Genomic DNA, 16,050 nt, shown 5'->3' on the forward strand with positions numbered 1-16,050 from the left:
ATTACAGAAACACACAAAATCTCACAAAGCTGTATGTGGCATTTTGTGTGTGTGTGTGTGTCAGTTGTGTTGTGTGTGTGTATAAAGTGTGAAAGTTGGTTTTTGAGCTTTTTGTGGCTGTGTGAGGTTCCTGCTTGTTGCAGGGGCCATTTTGGGTGAAGTGCAGCTGCTTTTACACTGTCAGTTGTGTCAGTTGTGTTATGTTGTGTTGTGTGTGTGTGTGTGTGTGTGTGTGTGTAAAGTGTGAAAGTTGGTTTTTGGTCCCTCTTATTGTTTTGTATACTTTATTATTTTTATTTATTGTTATTGGCCACGCCCACCCAGTCACCTGACCACCAAGCCACACCTGCTAATTAAGCCACGGCCACAGAACCAGTAGGGAAAATTTTTAGATTTCACCCCTGATCCTAAGGCTGACAAGTTTAAAAACACTGATCTAACCTATTCTACAGAATGCTTCAGGAAAACAAATGAATTCCAGATAGGGCTGGTTTCTTGATGCAATCTCCATGGCCCAACCTAAGACGCAAATGCATACCGTATTTTTCAGAGCATAAGACGCACTGGAGTATAAGACGCACCTTAGTTTTTGGTGAGGAAAATAAGAAAAAAGCTGATTGGCAGGTGGATTGGCCTCCTGGAATACCCCCATCAGCTGTTCCCAAAGGTGAATTTTAGGAACAGGTTCTTTGGTTGTAAGCTCTGTGCCTCGCTTTTTTTTTGCTTTTTTTTGCCTGCCTCTGAAACTCTGTTTCAGAAAAAAACTTTTTTCTGCCTCTGAAAGCCTCCAAAACAGAACTTCAGAAAAAAAGTTTCTGAAGCTCTGTTTGAGGGCTTCTTTTTTGAAGCTTCTTTCAGCCTCTGAAATCTCCGTTTGAGAAGCTGCGTAGGCTACATTCGGAGTATAACACGCACCCAGATTTTCACCCTCTTTTTGGGAGGAAAAAGGTGCATCTTATACTCCAAAAAATACGGGTATTTCACAAACTATTTTCAGTGTCCTTCACTTACCTGTCTTAAATATATTATCCCATGCATTCGTATGAGCTTGCCAAACTTTCGTATTTAGACTTCTATGGAGTTCAACTGGTGTCACCATCATCTTCCCAAAAGTGCTCATCATCTGTAGTATATAATGAAAAGAACAAATACCATTATTAAAGTACTGGGGAAAGTTCAAAAGAACATATATTTTACTGTTAGAGAAAGGATTAATTTAGATTCAATAAACTGATCTATCCTTGGGCCTTAAACTAGAATATCAAGTAGAAGCTGTTCCATGTGGACCAGAGATCATAGTGATCCTTACACATTTCAGTGGACTGCATAAAATCTTAACTTGAATCCCAAATTATCCCATTCTCAGAGTTCACACAATATATATATAATTATCACTTACCCAGTGAATAGGGTTTGCACAACATGCCATGCCTTGCTCCCTAAATTAACAAGATTAAAATTAACCAAGCTTTGATTGTTGCACTAAGGATTTTCATTTATCTGATTAAGGGTTTTGTGTGAACATAGTCTGAGTCCACTATTTGGAGGGCAACAACCTGAAGTATTTCTGGAGGGCTACCACTCAGAAATTGAAATGCCAGCTTTGCAAGGACCCAGGGACAGTCTCCTGGCATCTTCATAAAAGGTGGTGGAAAAAAAATCCCTGAGACCTGTAGAGCAACTAACAATCAACCAGTGACCCAGCCTATTATAAGGCATTATCCTATGTTGCTGGAATTTTTCCTTGCAGCTTCTTTTCTTATTGAGAAAGGGCTTTTTCCATTTATTTAGGTCAAGGAACCTCAATCAATGGAAACTAGTAAGAAGACTCCAACTGGAGCATCTCTGCGTATGAATTACACAGAGATGCTCCAGTGGGGTCTTCTCAGTAGTTCCCATTGATTGAGGTCCCTTGACCTAAATAAATAAGATCTATAGATGATACCTCCCAGAATCAATTCCATGCTGGAATTGCATAATTGAATAACCGTAGGGAAGGTTGGGAGGTACAATAGCAAAGTAGATGCGCCCCTGGACTGCAATTCCTACAGAAGCAGATATGGCTGACTTGCTAATATCTTATAGAAAATCAATTGGCTATCAGGCACAGGGCATTTTCATACCGTTTTTACAGCCTTGATAAAGTTCAAACTTTCTTCCCCTACGTCTTGCTGCAGAAGTCCAAATCTTTTCCCATACAGCACCAGGCAAATACCTAGTGTAAAAAAAAAAAGAATCATAGCAAAAGCATTTCCCAGAATCTTGACTACATTTTCCTTAACATATCTCCCTGAGAACTTTAAATGATGCCCAATCCACTCCTTTGGATGCAATTAACAGATAATGTCCAGTATTGGTAATACTGCTTATGAAGCCCCAAATACAATGCATTCCGTAATAAGCAACTGGCCAGAGTTCTTCTCTACATGAAGAAAAGTGTATTTATTTATAAGATGTTTATCCCATCTTTGTTATTTAATAAGTAACTCAAAGTAGCAAACATACTTAAAACTTCTCCCTCTTCTTATTTCCCCCCACAAAAATAACTTTTTTTTTTGTTTTTTTGTTTACATTTATACCCCGCCCTTCTCCGAAGACTCAGGGCGGCTTACAGTGTATAAGGCAATAGTCTCATTCTATTTGTATATTTTTTTACAAAGTCAACTTATTGCCCCCCCCAACAATCTGGGTCCTCATTTTACCTACCTTATAAAGGGTGGAAGGCTGAGTCAACCTTGGGCCGGGCTCGAACCTGCAGTAATTGCAGGCTCTATGTTTTTTAATAACAGGCTTCTCTATTGCCTGAGCTATCCCGGCCCTTATGAGGTAGGTTGGACTGAAAGGGAGTGATTGGCCCAAAGCCACCCAATCAGCTTTCATGCCTATGATAGGGCTCGAACTCATGGTCTCCTGGTATTTAGGCCAGCAATTTAACCACTACACCAAAGTGGCTCTTCACCTGATCTTTACCTGGTGCCTCTCAGTTCTATTGGGAGGAAAAATCCCAGAATTCTTAGCCAACATGGCCATCCTGGTTAAGGCATTCTGAGAACTCCAGGGTGGGGAAAGCTAACCTACACATATACATTTTAATATAGAGAAAAAGCAGCAATGATTTATTTATTTTATTTATTTATTTCGTCAAGCATGTATTAGATAACAGATGTAAATATAAACATAATTATGAATACATGAGATGGATATGAATAAAAGGGAACATTAAGACAGGGACGGTAGGCACGCTGCTGTGCTTATGCATGCCCCTTAAAGACCTCTTAGGAATGGGGTGAGCTCAACAGTAGACAGTTTAAGGTTAAAGTTTTGGGGGTTTGGGGAAGAAATCACAGAGTCAAGTAGTGCATTCCAGGCATTGACCACTCTGTTGCTGAAGTCATATTTTCTGCAATCGAGTTTGGAGAGTTTACCTTAAGTTTGTATCTATTGTGTGCTCTTGTATTATTGCGGTTGAAACTGAAGTAGTCATTGACAGCTAGAGTATTGTAGCAGATAATTTTATGTATTATGCTTAGGTCGGACTGAAGGCGTCTCAGAATGAATGAAGAATGAATGAAGGCATCTCAGAATGAATGCAAAAACTTACTTTCAAATGACCACTTGTTCAGCGTAGAATATAAATCTTCTATTTCTCCGTTCTGGTTACAGAGTGTGTCTATCTGATGCATAAAATCAGCTAGGACCTGTGGAACAGATTGAAAAGATCTCTTAGTGTTCTGCATCAGAAAAAATGAAAGGTCATTGGGAAGTGAGTCAAATTTTAAAATATTAATGTCATAAGGCTTTCAAGTCTAGGGTGTGCCAATTCTACACTTGGAATATCATGCAGTTCTGATCAGTGCATCACAAAATAGATGCCGTGGAAAACATACAGAAAAGGGATGATCAAAATTATCTTAGGGCTGGAAAAGCTTTTTTCATTTGGTAACTTTAATTAAGTCAGAGGGTGAAAAATATATAACTATAGAGCAGGGGTCTCCAACCTTGGCAACTTTAAGACTTGTGGACTTCAACTCCCAGAATCCTCAGCCAGCTTTGCTGGCTGAGGGATTCTGGGAGTTGAAGTCCACAAGTCTTAAAGTTGCCAAGGTTGGAGACCCCTGCTATAGATACTAGTGAAATAGTAAAGTGAAATCGAAATTAAATAATATGCTTTTAAACCATTTGCAACTGAAGGCTAGATATGAATATTTGCTCTTCACTTTAATATTTCCTCTTCCTGCATATAGAAATTTGGCATGCTTATAAGGAAGTTGTAGCCTTCAGTTTTCTCTCATGTGGTACATTTCTACATGCCAGGGAAAGCAGTGAGATGCCTTCAAAATTGCTGTTTCGATTAGATTTCCAATTTCCAACTGGCATAAGTTAAGAAAAATTTCACATGATTTCTGGAGAGATATTTTTTAATTTCTCCCCTCCCTCTTTTAAAGCAGTCCGCATAATAACAAGAGTGTTCAAAAGTAGAAATTACACCTGTGATTGGATCAGACTTTTCTTATGCATTACCTCATTGATTTTAGTGTCCAACTTTACTATTTCCATGGGTTTCATTAATTTCTTCTGAAATGCACTTCTTACTCTCTGCCAGTCCTTTCCTTCTCTGTGAAAAACAAACATTCAAGTGATTAAAAGAAATTTAACATTTCCTGGTTAAAATGAAAGGTGTAGGAGGAAATGTTAATACAATATTAAATCTGGGCAGTTTTCGTAAGTGAATGCTAATATTGATTAAGGAAGATAACAAGCAGACTAATCAAGTTTGATAATATGGAAAATTGCTTTGCCTCCTTTATTTACTTTATTTACTTTCAATAGAACAAAGACAAGATTTCACTTTGGTCAAGCTTGAGCAAATGCTACATTACACATGGTAATGTACCTTATGTATGTGGTTTTCTGCTGCTTTTTACTGGAATTCTTCTGATTTAATCACACCTAAAACTTTGAGACTCCTGTTTAACTTTTAGGAAGATGTACTACATACTTCCGTTGCCACTGATCTTTGGAGGAAATCACTGAAAGTGATCAGTGATCTCTTACTTTTACTGAGATATTAAATTACCATTATTGTTGCTCTTCTCTGTGCAGAGAAGAGCAACAAAGATGATTAGGGGACTGGAGGCTAAAACATATGAAGAACGGTTGCAGGAACTGGGTATGTCTAGTTTAATGAAAAGAAGGACTAGGGGATACATGATAGCAGTGTTCCAATATCTCAGGGGCTGCCACAAAGAAGAGGGAGTCGGGCTGTTCTCCAAAGCACCTGAGGGTAGAACAAGAAGCAATGGGTGGAAACTAATCAAAGAGAGAAGCAACTTAGAACTAAGGAGAAATTTTCCGACAGTTAGAACAATTAATAAGTGGAACGACTTGCCTTCAGAAGTTGTGAATGCTCCAACACTGGAAATTTTTAAGAAAATGTTGGATAACCATCTGACTGAGATGGTGTAGGGTTTCCTGCCTGGGCAAGGGGTTGGACTAGAAGGCCTCCAAGGTCCCTTCCAACTCTGTTGTTATGTTATTATACAGCATTCTTCACATTCTGCATTTCCCTTCTAACTTGAACGTTATCTTATGTGCATTAGATCTAAAACTGCCTTTTTTCCCCTGCTGCAAATTTTTCCATTCTAACGTTGCCAGGAGGGTTAGATCCAAGTTAACCAGAGACAATGCTACAAATTGCTTTTCTACACTGGTTCACTGTGATAACCTTGCTTGCTTTCAGAATAAAACAAAAGACAAAGAACCCTAAAGAAAACCTAAACAAATAGGTTTAAGGTGATTACAAAGTATCCACCACCTACAAATGACACTTTGACTTTTCTTCCTTGATCATTTAATGTTTATAAATAATGAAACTATTTCCAAAGACTCATACGTATTTATGAAACAGCAATCTGAACTATTTGCTCTTAGCATCCCTTGCCTTTAAACCTCAAGTCAAACATAAGCACAGGGCATTCTCAGCACAAAGCGGTATGTGTCCTTCCACATCTTTACTCACAGGATAAGCAGCCCATAGCCTTCTTTACGGTAGTCTCGATAGGCTTTCCAGGGCTTAATCTCCAGGCGCTGGGGATATGCACTCTCTTTCCTGTACAGAGACTCTAGCAGGCAGGGTGCCCCTATATGAACCGAGTCAAAACTCCCAAGTTTCATGCGGAAGATTTTGCCAAACCTCTGGTGGTACTCAGCCTTGAAGAGAAAGAAAAAGAAAGAGAAAGGAAGAAGGGAGGTTAAATCGGGCTGCTAAGCACTCCATCACAGAGGCTCACCCACCTCCTTGCAAGAAGAGGCGAATAAATATAGCGTACAGAACACACAACTTTCAGTTCACACATTGGCTGTCTAGCATTCTATAAGATGGGTCTCCTGCAGACAAAAAGATGGAACACAACAAATCTGTTCAAATGGTGGCGGTGGGGAGGCTTATATTAAGCATTTGATTAAGAACTTCCTAGTTGTCTCACAAACTGCTTGCTTCTTCTTCCTTAAGGAGTTTTTTTAAAAAACAAGATGCAGGAACGGTCACCCGTTTAAGGATGCCCCAGTGACTGATTCCCTGCATTGGTTGAAGACTGACTGGATTAACCAGGAACTGGGTTTGTCAAGTCTAATGAAAAGAAGGACTGGGGGGGACATGATAGCAGTGTTCCAGTATCTCAGGGGTTGCCACAAAGAAGAGGGAGTCAAGCTATTTTCCAAAGCACCTGAGGTAGAACAAGGAGCAATGGGTGGAAGCTAATCAAGGAGAGAAGCAACTTAGAACTAAGGAGAAATTTCCTGACAGTTAGAACAATCAATAAGTAGAACAACTTGCCTGCAGAAGTTGTGAATGCTCCAACACTGGAAATTTTTAATAAAATGTTGGATAACCATTTGTCTGAAGTGGTGTAGGGTTTCCTGCCTGGGCAGGAGGTTGGACTAGAAGACCTTCAAGGTCCCTTCCAACTCTGTTATTATTATTATAACCTGATCCAATTTGTAGGGAATGATTCTGTCTGGGAATTTGGCAATCGGGTCCGTCCATCATAACGACAGGGGATGCTGAACTAGATGATCCTGAAAATACTTTCCAAACTCTTTAAGACAGGGGTCTCCAACCTTGATCCCTTTAAAACTTGTGGACTTGAACTCCCAGAGTCCCTCACCCAGCAAAGCTTGTGGACTTCTAAGCTTGTGGACTTCAAAGCTTGTGGACTTCAACTTTAAGACTTGTGGACTTCAACTCCCAGAGTCCTCTGGAAGAACTCTGGGAGTTGAAGTCCACAAGTCTTAAAGAGACCAAGCTTGGAGACCCCTGCTTTAAGAGGTATTTCTCAATCCTGCCATTAAAACCTCCAGGTCAGAGAGGGTTAGCAACTGCTTTTGACATTCTAAGAACAACCTGTTCTACCATTCGTGACCCTCAACAGTCAGCCAAGCACTAGCTTCGGGTGAAGGATCTATTGGGAAGGGGAGGAGGAAACACAGGTTACTCACCAGCGTCTGGTGCTGTTTCTTGAGGCCCCCTTTCCAAAGGATGTCTAAGAGGCTGCCCATCAGAGGCAATTTGACAGGACCGGGCAGGGCAGAAAGTGAATGGGGAGCATGCATGGGGCAAGAAGGCAGCTGAGCCTTGGGCTCCAAGGCGCACACGGACGAAGTGGGCAGCTGTTGCTGCTGCTGCAAAGCAGGTGCGCTCCCAGGACCTCGCAGCTTTAGGAGAGAGCTGAGCAGGGGGGCTCGCTTCAAAGGGGAACTCATGATTCTTGGTACTAGACGGAAGGATGGATGGATGCTTCAAACGCCGTCGAACCTCCAGCTGCGGGAGGGTTATACTCTGAAAAATCAGGCGCGGGAGGCAGGTGGAGAAGAGCTACGAAGGGAACCTAGAACGGCTGCGATCTAGCTCCGGGGAGGCCCTGGCAGTCGGGATTCCTGGCGACCAGAAAGAAACTTTTTTCTCGAGTCGGTGGCGTCGGGTGGGGAATCTGTCTTCCCCCTCGCGCAACGGCAGGGAAGGTCTGGAGTGCGGCGGGATGAGGATGCTGCGCTCTCTCCGCTCAGGTCCCCATAGCGCGGCGGAACGAGGCATATATAGCGTTAGGGGCCGGGCTGCTGGGCTTGCCAATTGGAAGGCAGGGGAGGAGAGCAGAGCGCTGGGTGGGGCGGAGGGAAGCCTCGGCGGGACTCGGAGCTGGCGGGCCGGATCGAGTGATCGCTCAGGCGAAGGCGCCGGTTTCCCCTCCTCCCCCCTGCTGCCCGAACGAAGCTTTCGGGGACTCCCCGGGAAGACAGGAGGCTTTGCGGCCATCTGGCTGCATTCCCCCAGGGGACGAATCATTCTGGCACCGGCGAGCTCTCCTCTTCCTCCCGGTTCTTGGCGAGGCCTTTTCCTCCGAGAACCCAGCGAGTCAGGCGCCTGCGAGAGAGAGAGAGAGTGAGAGTGAGAGAGATTCTTCCGCCTGGGATCGCGGTCTTTGCGCTTCGCAGTCAGGTGGAAGCCGGCGGCCAGCCGGAGAGCTGGGAGAAGAACCAGGGGCGAAGGGCGCGGCGTATCTCTTACTCTTTAACCTTGCGTAACGCGCTCCTTCGTTCCGGGAAAGCCTCAGACGAACGCGGTAACTAAACCGACGAAAGGATGTCCACGCTGAGCTGGACGGACAAAGGATCCGTTGGGATCCACTGCCCACTTCCCCTGCCCCTGTCCCGAGTTAGAATAGAATAGAGCTGGAAGGGATCCTGGAGGTCTTCTAGACCAGCCCCCTGTTTAAGCAGGAGAACCTCCAGTTAAATCTCCCCTTCTTCAGAGTTGCGGCTAGGGAAGATAAAGGCACGCTTTAATCTGATTTGACGGACTGAATGAGGCAACAACAGACGTTGCTCTTCTACGGTTCCCATCATTCCCAGCCAACTGGTTTCTGAATGCCAGCCTGGCTGGGATGTATGGTTTAGCAGATCTAGTGGAGGAAAAGTGAGCTGGAATATTGCTCTGTAAACTTCTTGGGTTTGCTTGAAAAGCAGCAGTGTGTTCTTAAGAAATGGGTGTGTGTGTGTGGATTTTTAGCATAATTCCGTCATTACAGTAGGGATATAGTATCCTGGGCAAACGACATTCCTTGATAGGCTGTTGTTGCTATTGAATTCACCTAGGGAGAGATATGGTTCTATTAATGCTAGTGGGAAATATTTTGAGGACCTTGATTGGTTGACAAATAACCAATGGCTTGTCTTTCTCACTCAAAATCACAAGCTTTTCCCTCCCTTCTCGCTCCACCCCTGAAATTTACCAATGACTGGGCAAACTGGTTGGGTCACATAAATACACTTCCTTTATTAAGGACCATCCATGGTGATGAGGAAGATAAAGTTTACACATCATGGCTCAGTGTCAGATTAAGCTGGAACATTTCCAGAAGGCAACCCAAGACTGTTTAAACATAGGCTGGGAGGGAAAAGGCCAAACTGGTATGACGGAAGAAAAACATCAGGAATGCCATAACGTTCTGACACCAATATAAATGGCAAAAGGGAGAGAGAGAGAATCTCAGATCTTGTCTGAAGAATAGGGGCCATTTTGACTTGAAGTTAGTTCTGGGTAAATCCTCAGGGACGATTCACACCCTGGTCAGCACTTCTTTACTCTCCTACCATCGGGTAGGCGATATAGAAGCATAGCCAGTCGTACAAACAGATTGAAGAGCAGCTTTTATCCGTGGGCTGTCAAGAGTGCTGAATACAACCTAACATCATAAGCATGTAGTATGATATAGACCTACAGGGCAGGCGCAAAATATTCATATTGGTGCAATATACCATAATGCAATGTTACGCACATATACCGTATTTTTCGGAGTATAAGACGCACCGGAGTATAGGACACATCTTAGTTTTTGGAGAGGAAAATAAGAAAACAGCTGGTTGGCCTCCCGGAATACCCCCAATCAGCTGTTCCCAGAGGTGAATTTTAGCAACAGGTTCCTTGATTGTGAGCTCTGTGCCTTGCTTTTTTTTTTTGCTTTTTTTTCTGCTTCTGAAACTCTGTTTCAGAAAAAACTTTTTTCTGCCTCTGAAAGCCTCCAAAACAGAACTTCAGAAAAAAAGCTTTTGAAGCTCTGTTTGGGGACTTTTCTGAAGCTCTATTTGGGGGATTTTTTTCTGAAGCTCCGTTTCTGATGCTTTTTTCAGTCTCTGAAACCTCCCTTTGAGAAGCTGGGTGAAGCTACATTCGGAGTATAAGACACACCCAGATTTTCACCCTCTTTTTGAGGGGAAAAAGGTGCATCTTATACTCCCAAAAATACGGTATGTATAGAGGATTGTGTGAGTTATTGATACGTATTTATGTTGGGTGTGTGTGCACAAAGGGAGGTTTAGCCAATCTCATTGTACACATGTTGTGCTTTGACAATAAAGGTTGAATTGAATTGAATTGAATACAGGCAGTCCTTGACTTACAACAGTTCATTTAGTGACCATTCAAAGTTACAACAGCGGGACGACTTCCGGTATCCGGTGGCAACGGACGTCTGGAAGGCTTCTCCTGCCTCCAGTGTCCGAATCCGGCCGCCGCCGAGGCCCTCAGGGGCCAGGTGTTCCGAAAAGGACACCTGCCGCACGGACGGCTCGCCAGGGGTCTCCCAGCCGATATACAGGACTGGGGGGACCGATGCTGGCGCGTCCTAGGCTCGGCGGGGTTCGGAGGCCACAGGCCGCGGCCATTATTTTGGTCGCCTGGGCCGCTGTGCTCGTGACACCGGGCTTTGGATTTATAATTGCAGCAGCCTGGTGGTGAACAGGAAGCGGAGAAGAATTGAGGAATGAAGAAGGAAGGGATATCGGCAAGCGTGGTGGAGTACTCCGGAGTGCGGGGGTTTTCTCCCTGCGACTGGAAGGAGTACGAATCACTGGAGAGAGAACTTAAAATAACAAGATTACGGTTTTGTGGAGCTCTGGAGAAGAGGTGATGGAGAAATTTAGGAGGGAGGGTTTGAGGCCCCCTCCTCTGAGGAACAATGGTGGCGTCAGCTTCCGCCTTCACTATGAGAATCTTGATGACATCACTTCCCTTGGTTTCCTGGTTGACTAACTGTACTCTGGACTCGTTGCTCCTGTGAGTGCCCCTGGTGGATCCGGAGGAAATTATAAGGATACTGTGCTTGCCTGAGGACTTTAAAAATTTTTTAATGGCAAAGGTCAGAGACCAACTGCTGGAGAAATGGAGAATTTTGGAAAAGTTATCTAATATGGACAAGAAACTGGATGAAATAAGAGCGGAAATTGTGACTATCCAAAAGGACTTAAAGGATACTCAACAAGTCTCAGCAGAAAATAAGCAGAAAGTGGAAGGTCTGGAGGGTGAGATGCGGGCAGTGCAGAAAAGAGGAGGCGACAAGCAATGCTGTGCTTGGACTACAGATGGATAAAATGTCTTATTTCCTTAGGTTTCAAAATTTGGAAGAAGTGGACCAAGAAGATTTGAGAGATGTTGTGACTAAACTGTTGGGAGAATTTCTTGGGTGAGGTGTTGATTTTATGAATTGGGATGTGGATCGAGTTTATAGCGTTAATTCACAATATGCACGCATGCAGTTCCTAGAGGTTCATGTCAAATTTGTGAAAAGAGGCGAGAGATGAAATTCTTAGAAAACATAGGAGTGGGGCACTGACTTATAGGGGCAGGAGATAGCCATTCTGAGGCAGATTCCCAGACAGGTGCGTGAAATGAGAAAGAAATATTACTTTTTGTCAAGCAAATTGTACCAGAAGGGAGTAGGCTTCAGATGGCTGATGCCAGAGGGATTGATGATTTTCCGGGAGGGCATTACGAAAAAAATTAGTACAATTGCGGAGACTACGGCCTATGTGGAGGAACACAAAGCCCTCCTGGAATTAGATGACCCAGGAATTGAAGAAGGGGAGGTTATAGACCATGGGGCGGAGGCGGATGGCGCTGTTGCGGCCCTGGAGTTGGGTCAGGCTGAACCCAGAGTTCTGAGATCCAAAACTAGGAGGTGACAAAGATATTTGGTATTGTGTTGGTTTTACTTATTCTCTTTCGTATGATATTCTGATTATTCTTGACCCTTCTTTATTGCGTATGTAAGATTGGTAAACTTAGCTACTCCGTATTACCTGCTTGCCATATGGCTGTTGTATGTGTTTAAAATTTTGAGTAAAATTCTTATCATGTATAAGAAAAATGAAAATTTACCATACCTGATATGTATTTGTATAAACTTTTTTTTGACCAATAAAAACTTTTTTTGGAAAAAAAAAAAAAAAAAAGTTACAACAGCATAAGTAAAACAAGTGACTTATGACTGTTTTTCACACCATTGCATCATTCCCCGTGGTCACATGATCAAAGTTCAGATGCTTGGCAACTGGTTCACATTTATGACGTCTGCAGTGTCCTACTGATCAGCTGTTAAGATCTTCCGGTAAGCAAAATCAATGGGAAATCCAGATTCACTTAACACCCACATTACTAACTTAACAAACACAATGGCTCACTTAACAACTGTGACCAGAAAAGTCGTAAAATGGGGCAAACTCACTTAACAAAGGTTTCACTTAGCAACATAATTTTTTGGCTCAATTGTGTCTGTAACTTGAGGACTCCTTGAACAATCCATTTAGACTTTATGTACATTTCTCTTAAAAAATGTGAAGGAGGTGCAGCAATCAAAGTTCAGATAAAAGAGGCCGATAACAAAAGAAGAAAATTACTGGCAATTAATTAATTGCATGCTGGAACCAACATTTGCTTGATAGTGGAACAAGTGTTTAAAATTTGGACTAACCACTGATTTCTTATAACCCTGCTTTTTAAAATCCCTAATAAACTAGGAAATTCTTGGCTTTGAAAATGAAGTAGACTACAAACTGATCCTACTTGGATTGCAAGCTGCCTTATTTGACGTGCTATCAGCTTGAAGGAACCCACCCAACACCTTAACCAGCGCTCACTTTTCATAAGCTTTTTTTGGAAGACTAAATAGGAAAGGAGCATTTATGTCAGCCATATGGTACCGATATAGCAGGCAGGCAAAAGAAAGATGTGCTCTTCCTTAGCTTAATGAGACCTTTAAATCGCTCTCTTCAATTTCACTCCTAAAAGTGAACATTCCCATCAGCCATTCTCTACCTGTCCTCGGTTTTAAATGAGCCGTACTGACATACGCTCTATTTCTAGCAAGGACAGAGAGAGGGGAAAAAAGATGTTCATTAGATAGACTCCGTAACATGTCGTCAAGGTCAAAGGAGTGCTGAAACGTTGAATATGATTCTAATACTACTTGCCAACAGCAAAATATTATATCACTTGTGGGGCTATGATAACACTTACTAAGTAGCTGAGGGAATATCACAATGTAGGAAGGCCTCCCTCCCCAGAATAAAATATTCCTTATTCTTAATATTGAAAACAGGAAGAATAAAATATTTCCCATGAAGGAGAAGAGGAAAGACATCATCTTAAAGGCAGAAAGCAACCCCAGTCTTCCTGCTATAGGAAACTGGCCTCAAGCAGAAGCATGAAGAGGCTAGTCTTTAGGAATGGAGATTTTGTATCCATTCAGAAAGACTGGGCCAATCTATTCATAAGCAAAGAGGAACCAGAAACTCCAAATAAAAAAACAAGGTGCTGAAGCCAACAAGCTCGGCTCAGACAAACAAAACACCTAGGATTTGTCCCAAAGGTGCTTTTTCAAGGGGAAACTGGACTTTCTGGTTTTTCTTTGAAGACGTTTTGCTTTTCATCCAAGAAACTTCTTTAACTCTGACTGGATGGTGGGGAATCGACCACGCCCTATAGAATGTATAAAAATCCACCCACTCTCAACCCAATTTTGTCAGCCATTCCAAAAACATGTCACTTGTTTCTGGCACAGAGACCTCCTTTCCTGCAGGCTGCCTCCATTTTATTTCTAGCATCTTTCTCCCGGTATGGAACCGGATTCAGATTTTTCTTCCAACAAAAGGAAAGTCAGACAAAATCTTTTGTCTATCAACCTAGAACGCAGGACCCAGAACCAGGGGTGAAATCCACTTATCTTCGCCATCGGTTCGCAAATGGGAGTGTGTGTGCAACATCTCTGTGCGTGCACAGGACCTTCTGCACATGTTCAGACCGTCAAAAACAGGATGTGATGATATCTGGGCGGGTGGGCGGAGCCTCCCGCCACTGGCGCTACCGGTTCTCCCAAGCTGGATAGAACCGGCTGCATTTCACCATTGCCCAGAACCTAAGATATGGAGGGCAGATTCCCACTGAATACTGGAAAAATACAGTAATGTCTATCATTAAGAGCAGTTTAAGAGAGGAAAACAATTACCTAGAGAGATTGGTGGACATCTATGGTAACAATATATGTGTGATGCTGTAATCATATTAATACCTGGACTCAGTAGATTTGTGTCTGATATAACATTTGTATGATTATATCACACAATATTTTTGCCGTCACTGCAGTTTAATGCAGATGCCGTTGGCGCTGAGCTTCACTAAAACAGACATAAATCATGGATGTTTTAATCTGGATTTAATCTGGACGAGGTGGTTGGACTCAATGGATTTAGAGGCCTCTTCCTAGTCAATGTTTCTGTCGTTCAGTCAAGGTTCTGCTTTTATTTGATAGTATAACCCAGGGGTGAAATCCAGCAGGTTCTGGAGAATCGGTAGCGGAAATTTTGAGCAGTACAGAAAACCGGTAGCGGAAATTTTGAGTAGTTCAGAGAACCAGCAAATACCTCTGGCTGGCCCCAGAGTGGGGTGGGAATGGAGATTTTGTAATATCCTTCCCCCTGGAGTGGGGGGGGGAATGGGGATTTTGCAGTATCCCTCCCCTGCCACACCCACCAAGCCACATCTACCAAGTAATATCACCCCCACCAAGCGACACCCACAGAACCAGTAGTAAAAAAAATGGATTTTACCACTGGTATAAACACAAATGATTGATTCATCTTTCCCCGTCTCATAATTCTACAATTAGCTGATGAAAAATATTTTTACTTTTTCCTGCTTTAATCAACCTAGATTTCTGGTTGACAAGCAAGGAAAATACCAGCAAAATGCTTTAAAATGGGGCAGAGCACTTATTTTCAATGGGTTTGAGAAAAACAGAGAAATAAAAATCTCTCTGCTCAAAAAAATGCTGCTTGCAGAGGAAATCCGAGAATGCTGCTGTAACCCTAGAAAAGCTGGGCCAATTTCAAATCTCACTGGGCAACTGCCAATTATAAGGGATAATCATGCTTGCTGAATATAACTTCTTGCATTTAAAAGCATGTCCAGACCTTTCACTAAGCTCTGGAAATTACTACTCAGAGCCATTCAAGCTATCTTTAACTGGTTTTGCATTTGCTTTCATGCTGGAACAAGCTTGCAAACATTTGCTATTGAAGGGCATCTGTGAATCTAAAGGGGAAATCCAACAAAGGGGTTTTATTGTTTTTGTTATTGCTTGCAATGCTTAATTTCTGAATGTTCAAATAGATATGGATGTCAATACTGATAAATGGTTAACTAAATCAACAGGTATTGGCTAAGAACACTAGAGAGAGTTAAAAGAAATATTATATTGTGGCGACCAAAGCTGGATGTGGTATTCCACACTTGGAATACCGCATCCAGTGTTGGTCGCCACAATGTATTTATTTATTTATTTATTTATTTATATTTATTTATTAAATTTTTATACCGCCCTTCTCCCAAAGGACTCAGGGCGGTGTAAAAAAAGATGTGGAGTGCAGAAAGAGAAAGAGTGCAGAGAAGAGCAACAAAGATGATTAGGGGACTGGAGGCTAAAATATATGAAGAACGGTTGCAGGAATTGGGTATGTCTAGTTTAATGAACTAGTTTAATGAAAAGGGACATGGTGTCTCAGGGGCTAGGACGTTGAGCTTGTCGATCGAAAGGTCGGCAGTTTGGCGGTTCGAATCCCTAGCGCTGCCGTGTAATGGGGTGAGCTCCTGTTTCTTGTCCCAGCTTCTGCCAACCTAGCAGTTTCGAAAGCACGTAAAAATGCAAGTAGAAAAAATAGGGA

The 16,050-nt window shown here is 42.6% G+C and overlaps 1 protein-coding gene across 2 annotated transcripts in view; it reads right to left on the reverse strand.

Moving 5' to 3' along the window:
- Nucleotides 1-16,050, reverse strand: part of LOC131195709 (1,25-dihydroxyvitamin D(3) 24-hydroxylase, mitochondrial) — a 54,628-nt gene that overhangs the window by 14,714 nt on the left and 23,864 nt on the right. The window contains exons 3-8 of one of the 2 annotated variants that reach the window (XM_058177845.1): nt 7,498-8,419; nt 6,020-6,210; nt 4,522-4,615; nt 3,602-3,698; nt 2,124-2,215; nt 1,012-1,123 (exon numbers count right to left, since the gene is read on the reverse strand). In XM_058177845.1, the coding sequence (XP_058033828.1) occupies nt 1,012-1,123; nt 2,124-2,215; nt 3,602-3,698; nt 4,522-4,615; nt 6,020-6,210; nt 7,498-7,761 (850 nt within the window). In that variant the 5' untranslated portion in view covers nt 7,762-8,419. Of the gene's footprint in view, nt 1-1,011; nt 1,124-2,123; nt 2,216-3,601; nt 3,699-4,521; nt 4,616-6,019; nt 6,211-7,497; nt 10,709-16,050 lie in introns of those variants that run through there. The other variant, XM_058177844.1, reaches the window with a different exon arrangement.

Source organism: Ahaetulla prasina, chromosome 3 (assembly GCF_028640845.1).
Source record: "Ahaetulla prasina isolate Xishuangbanna chromosome 3, ASM2864084v1, whole genome shotgun sequence".
NCBI lineage: Eukaryota > Metazoa > Chordata > Lepidosauria > Squamata > Colubridae > Ahaetulla > Ahaetulla prasina.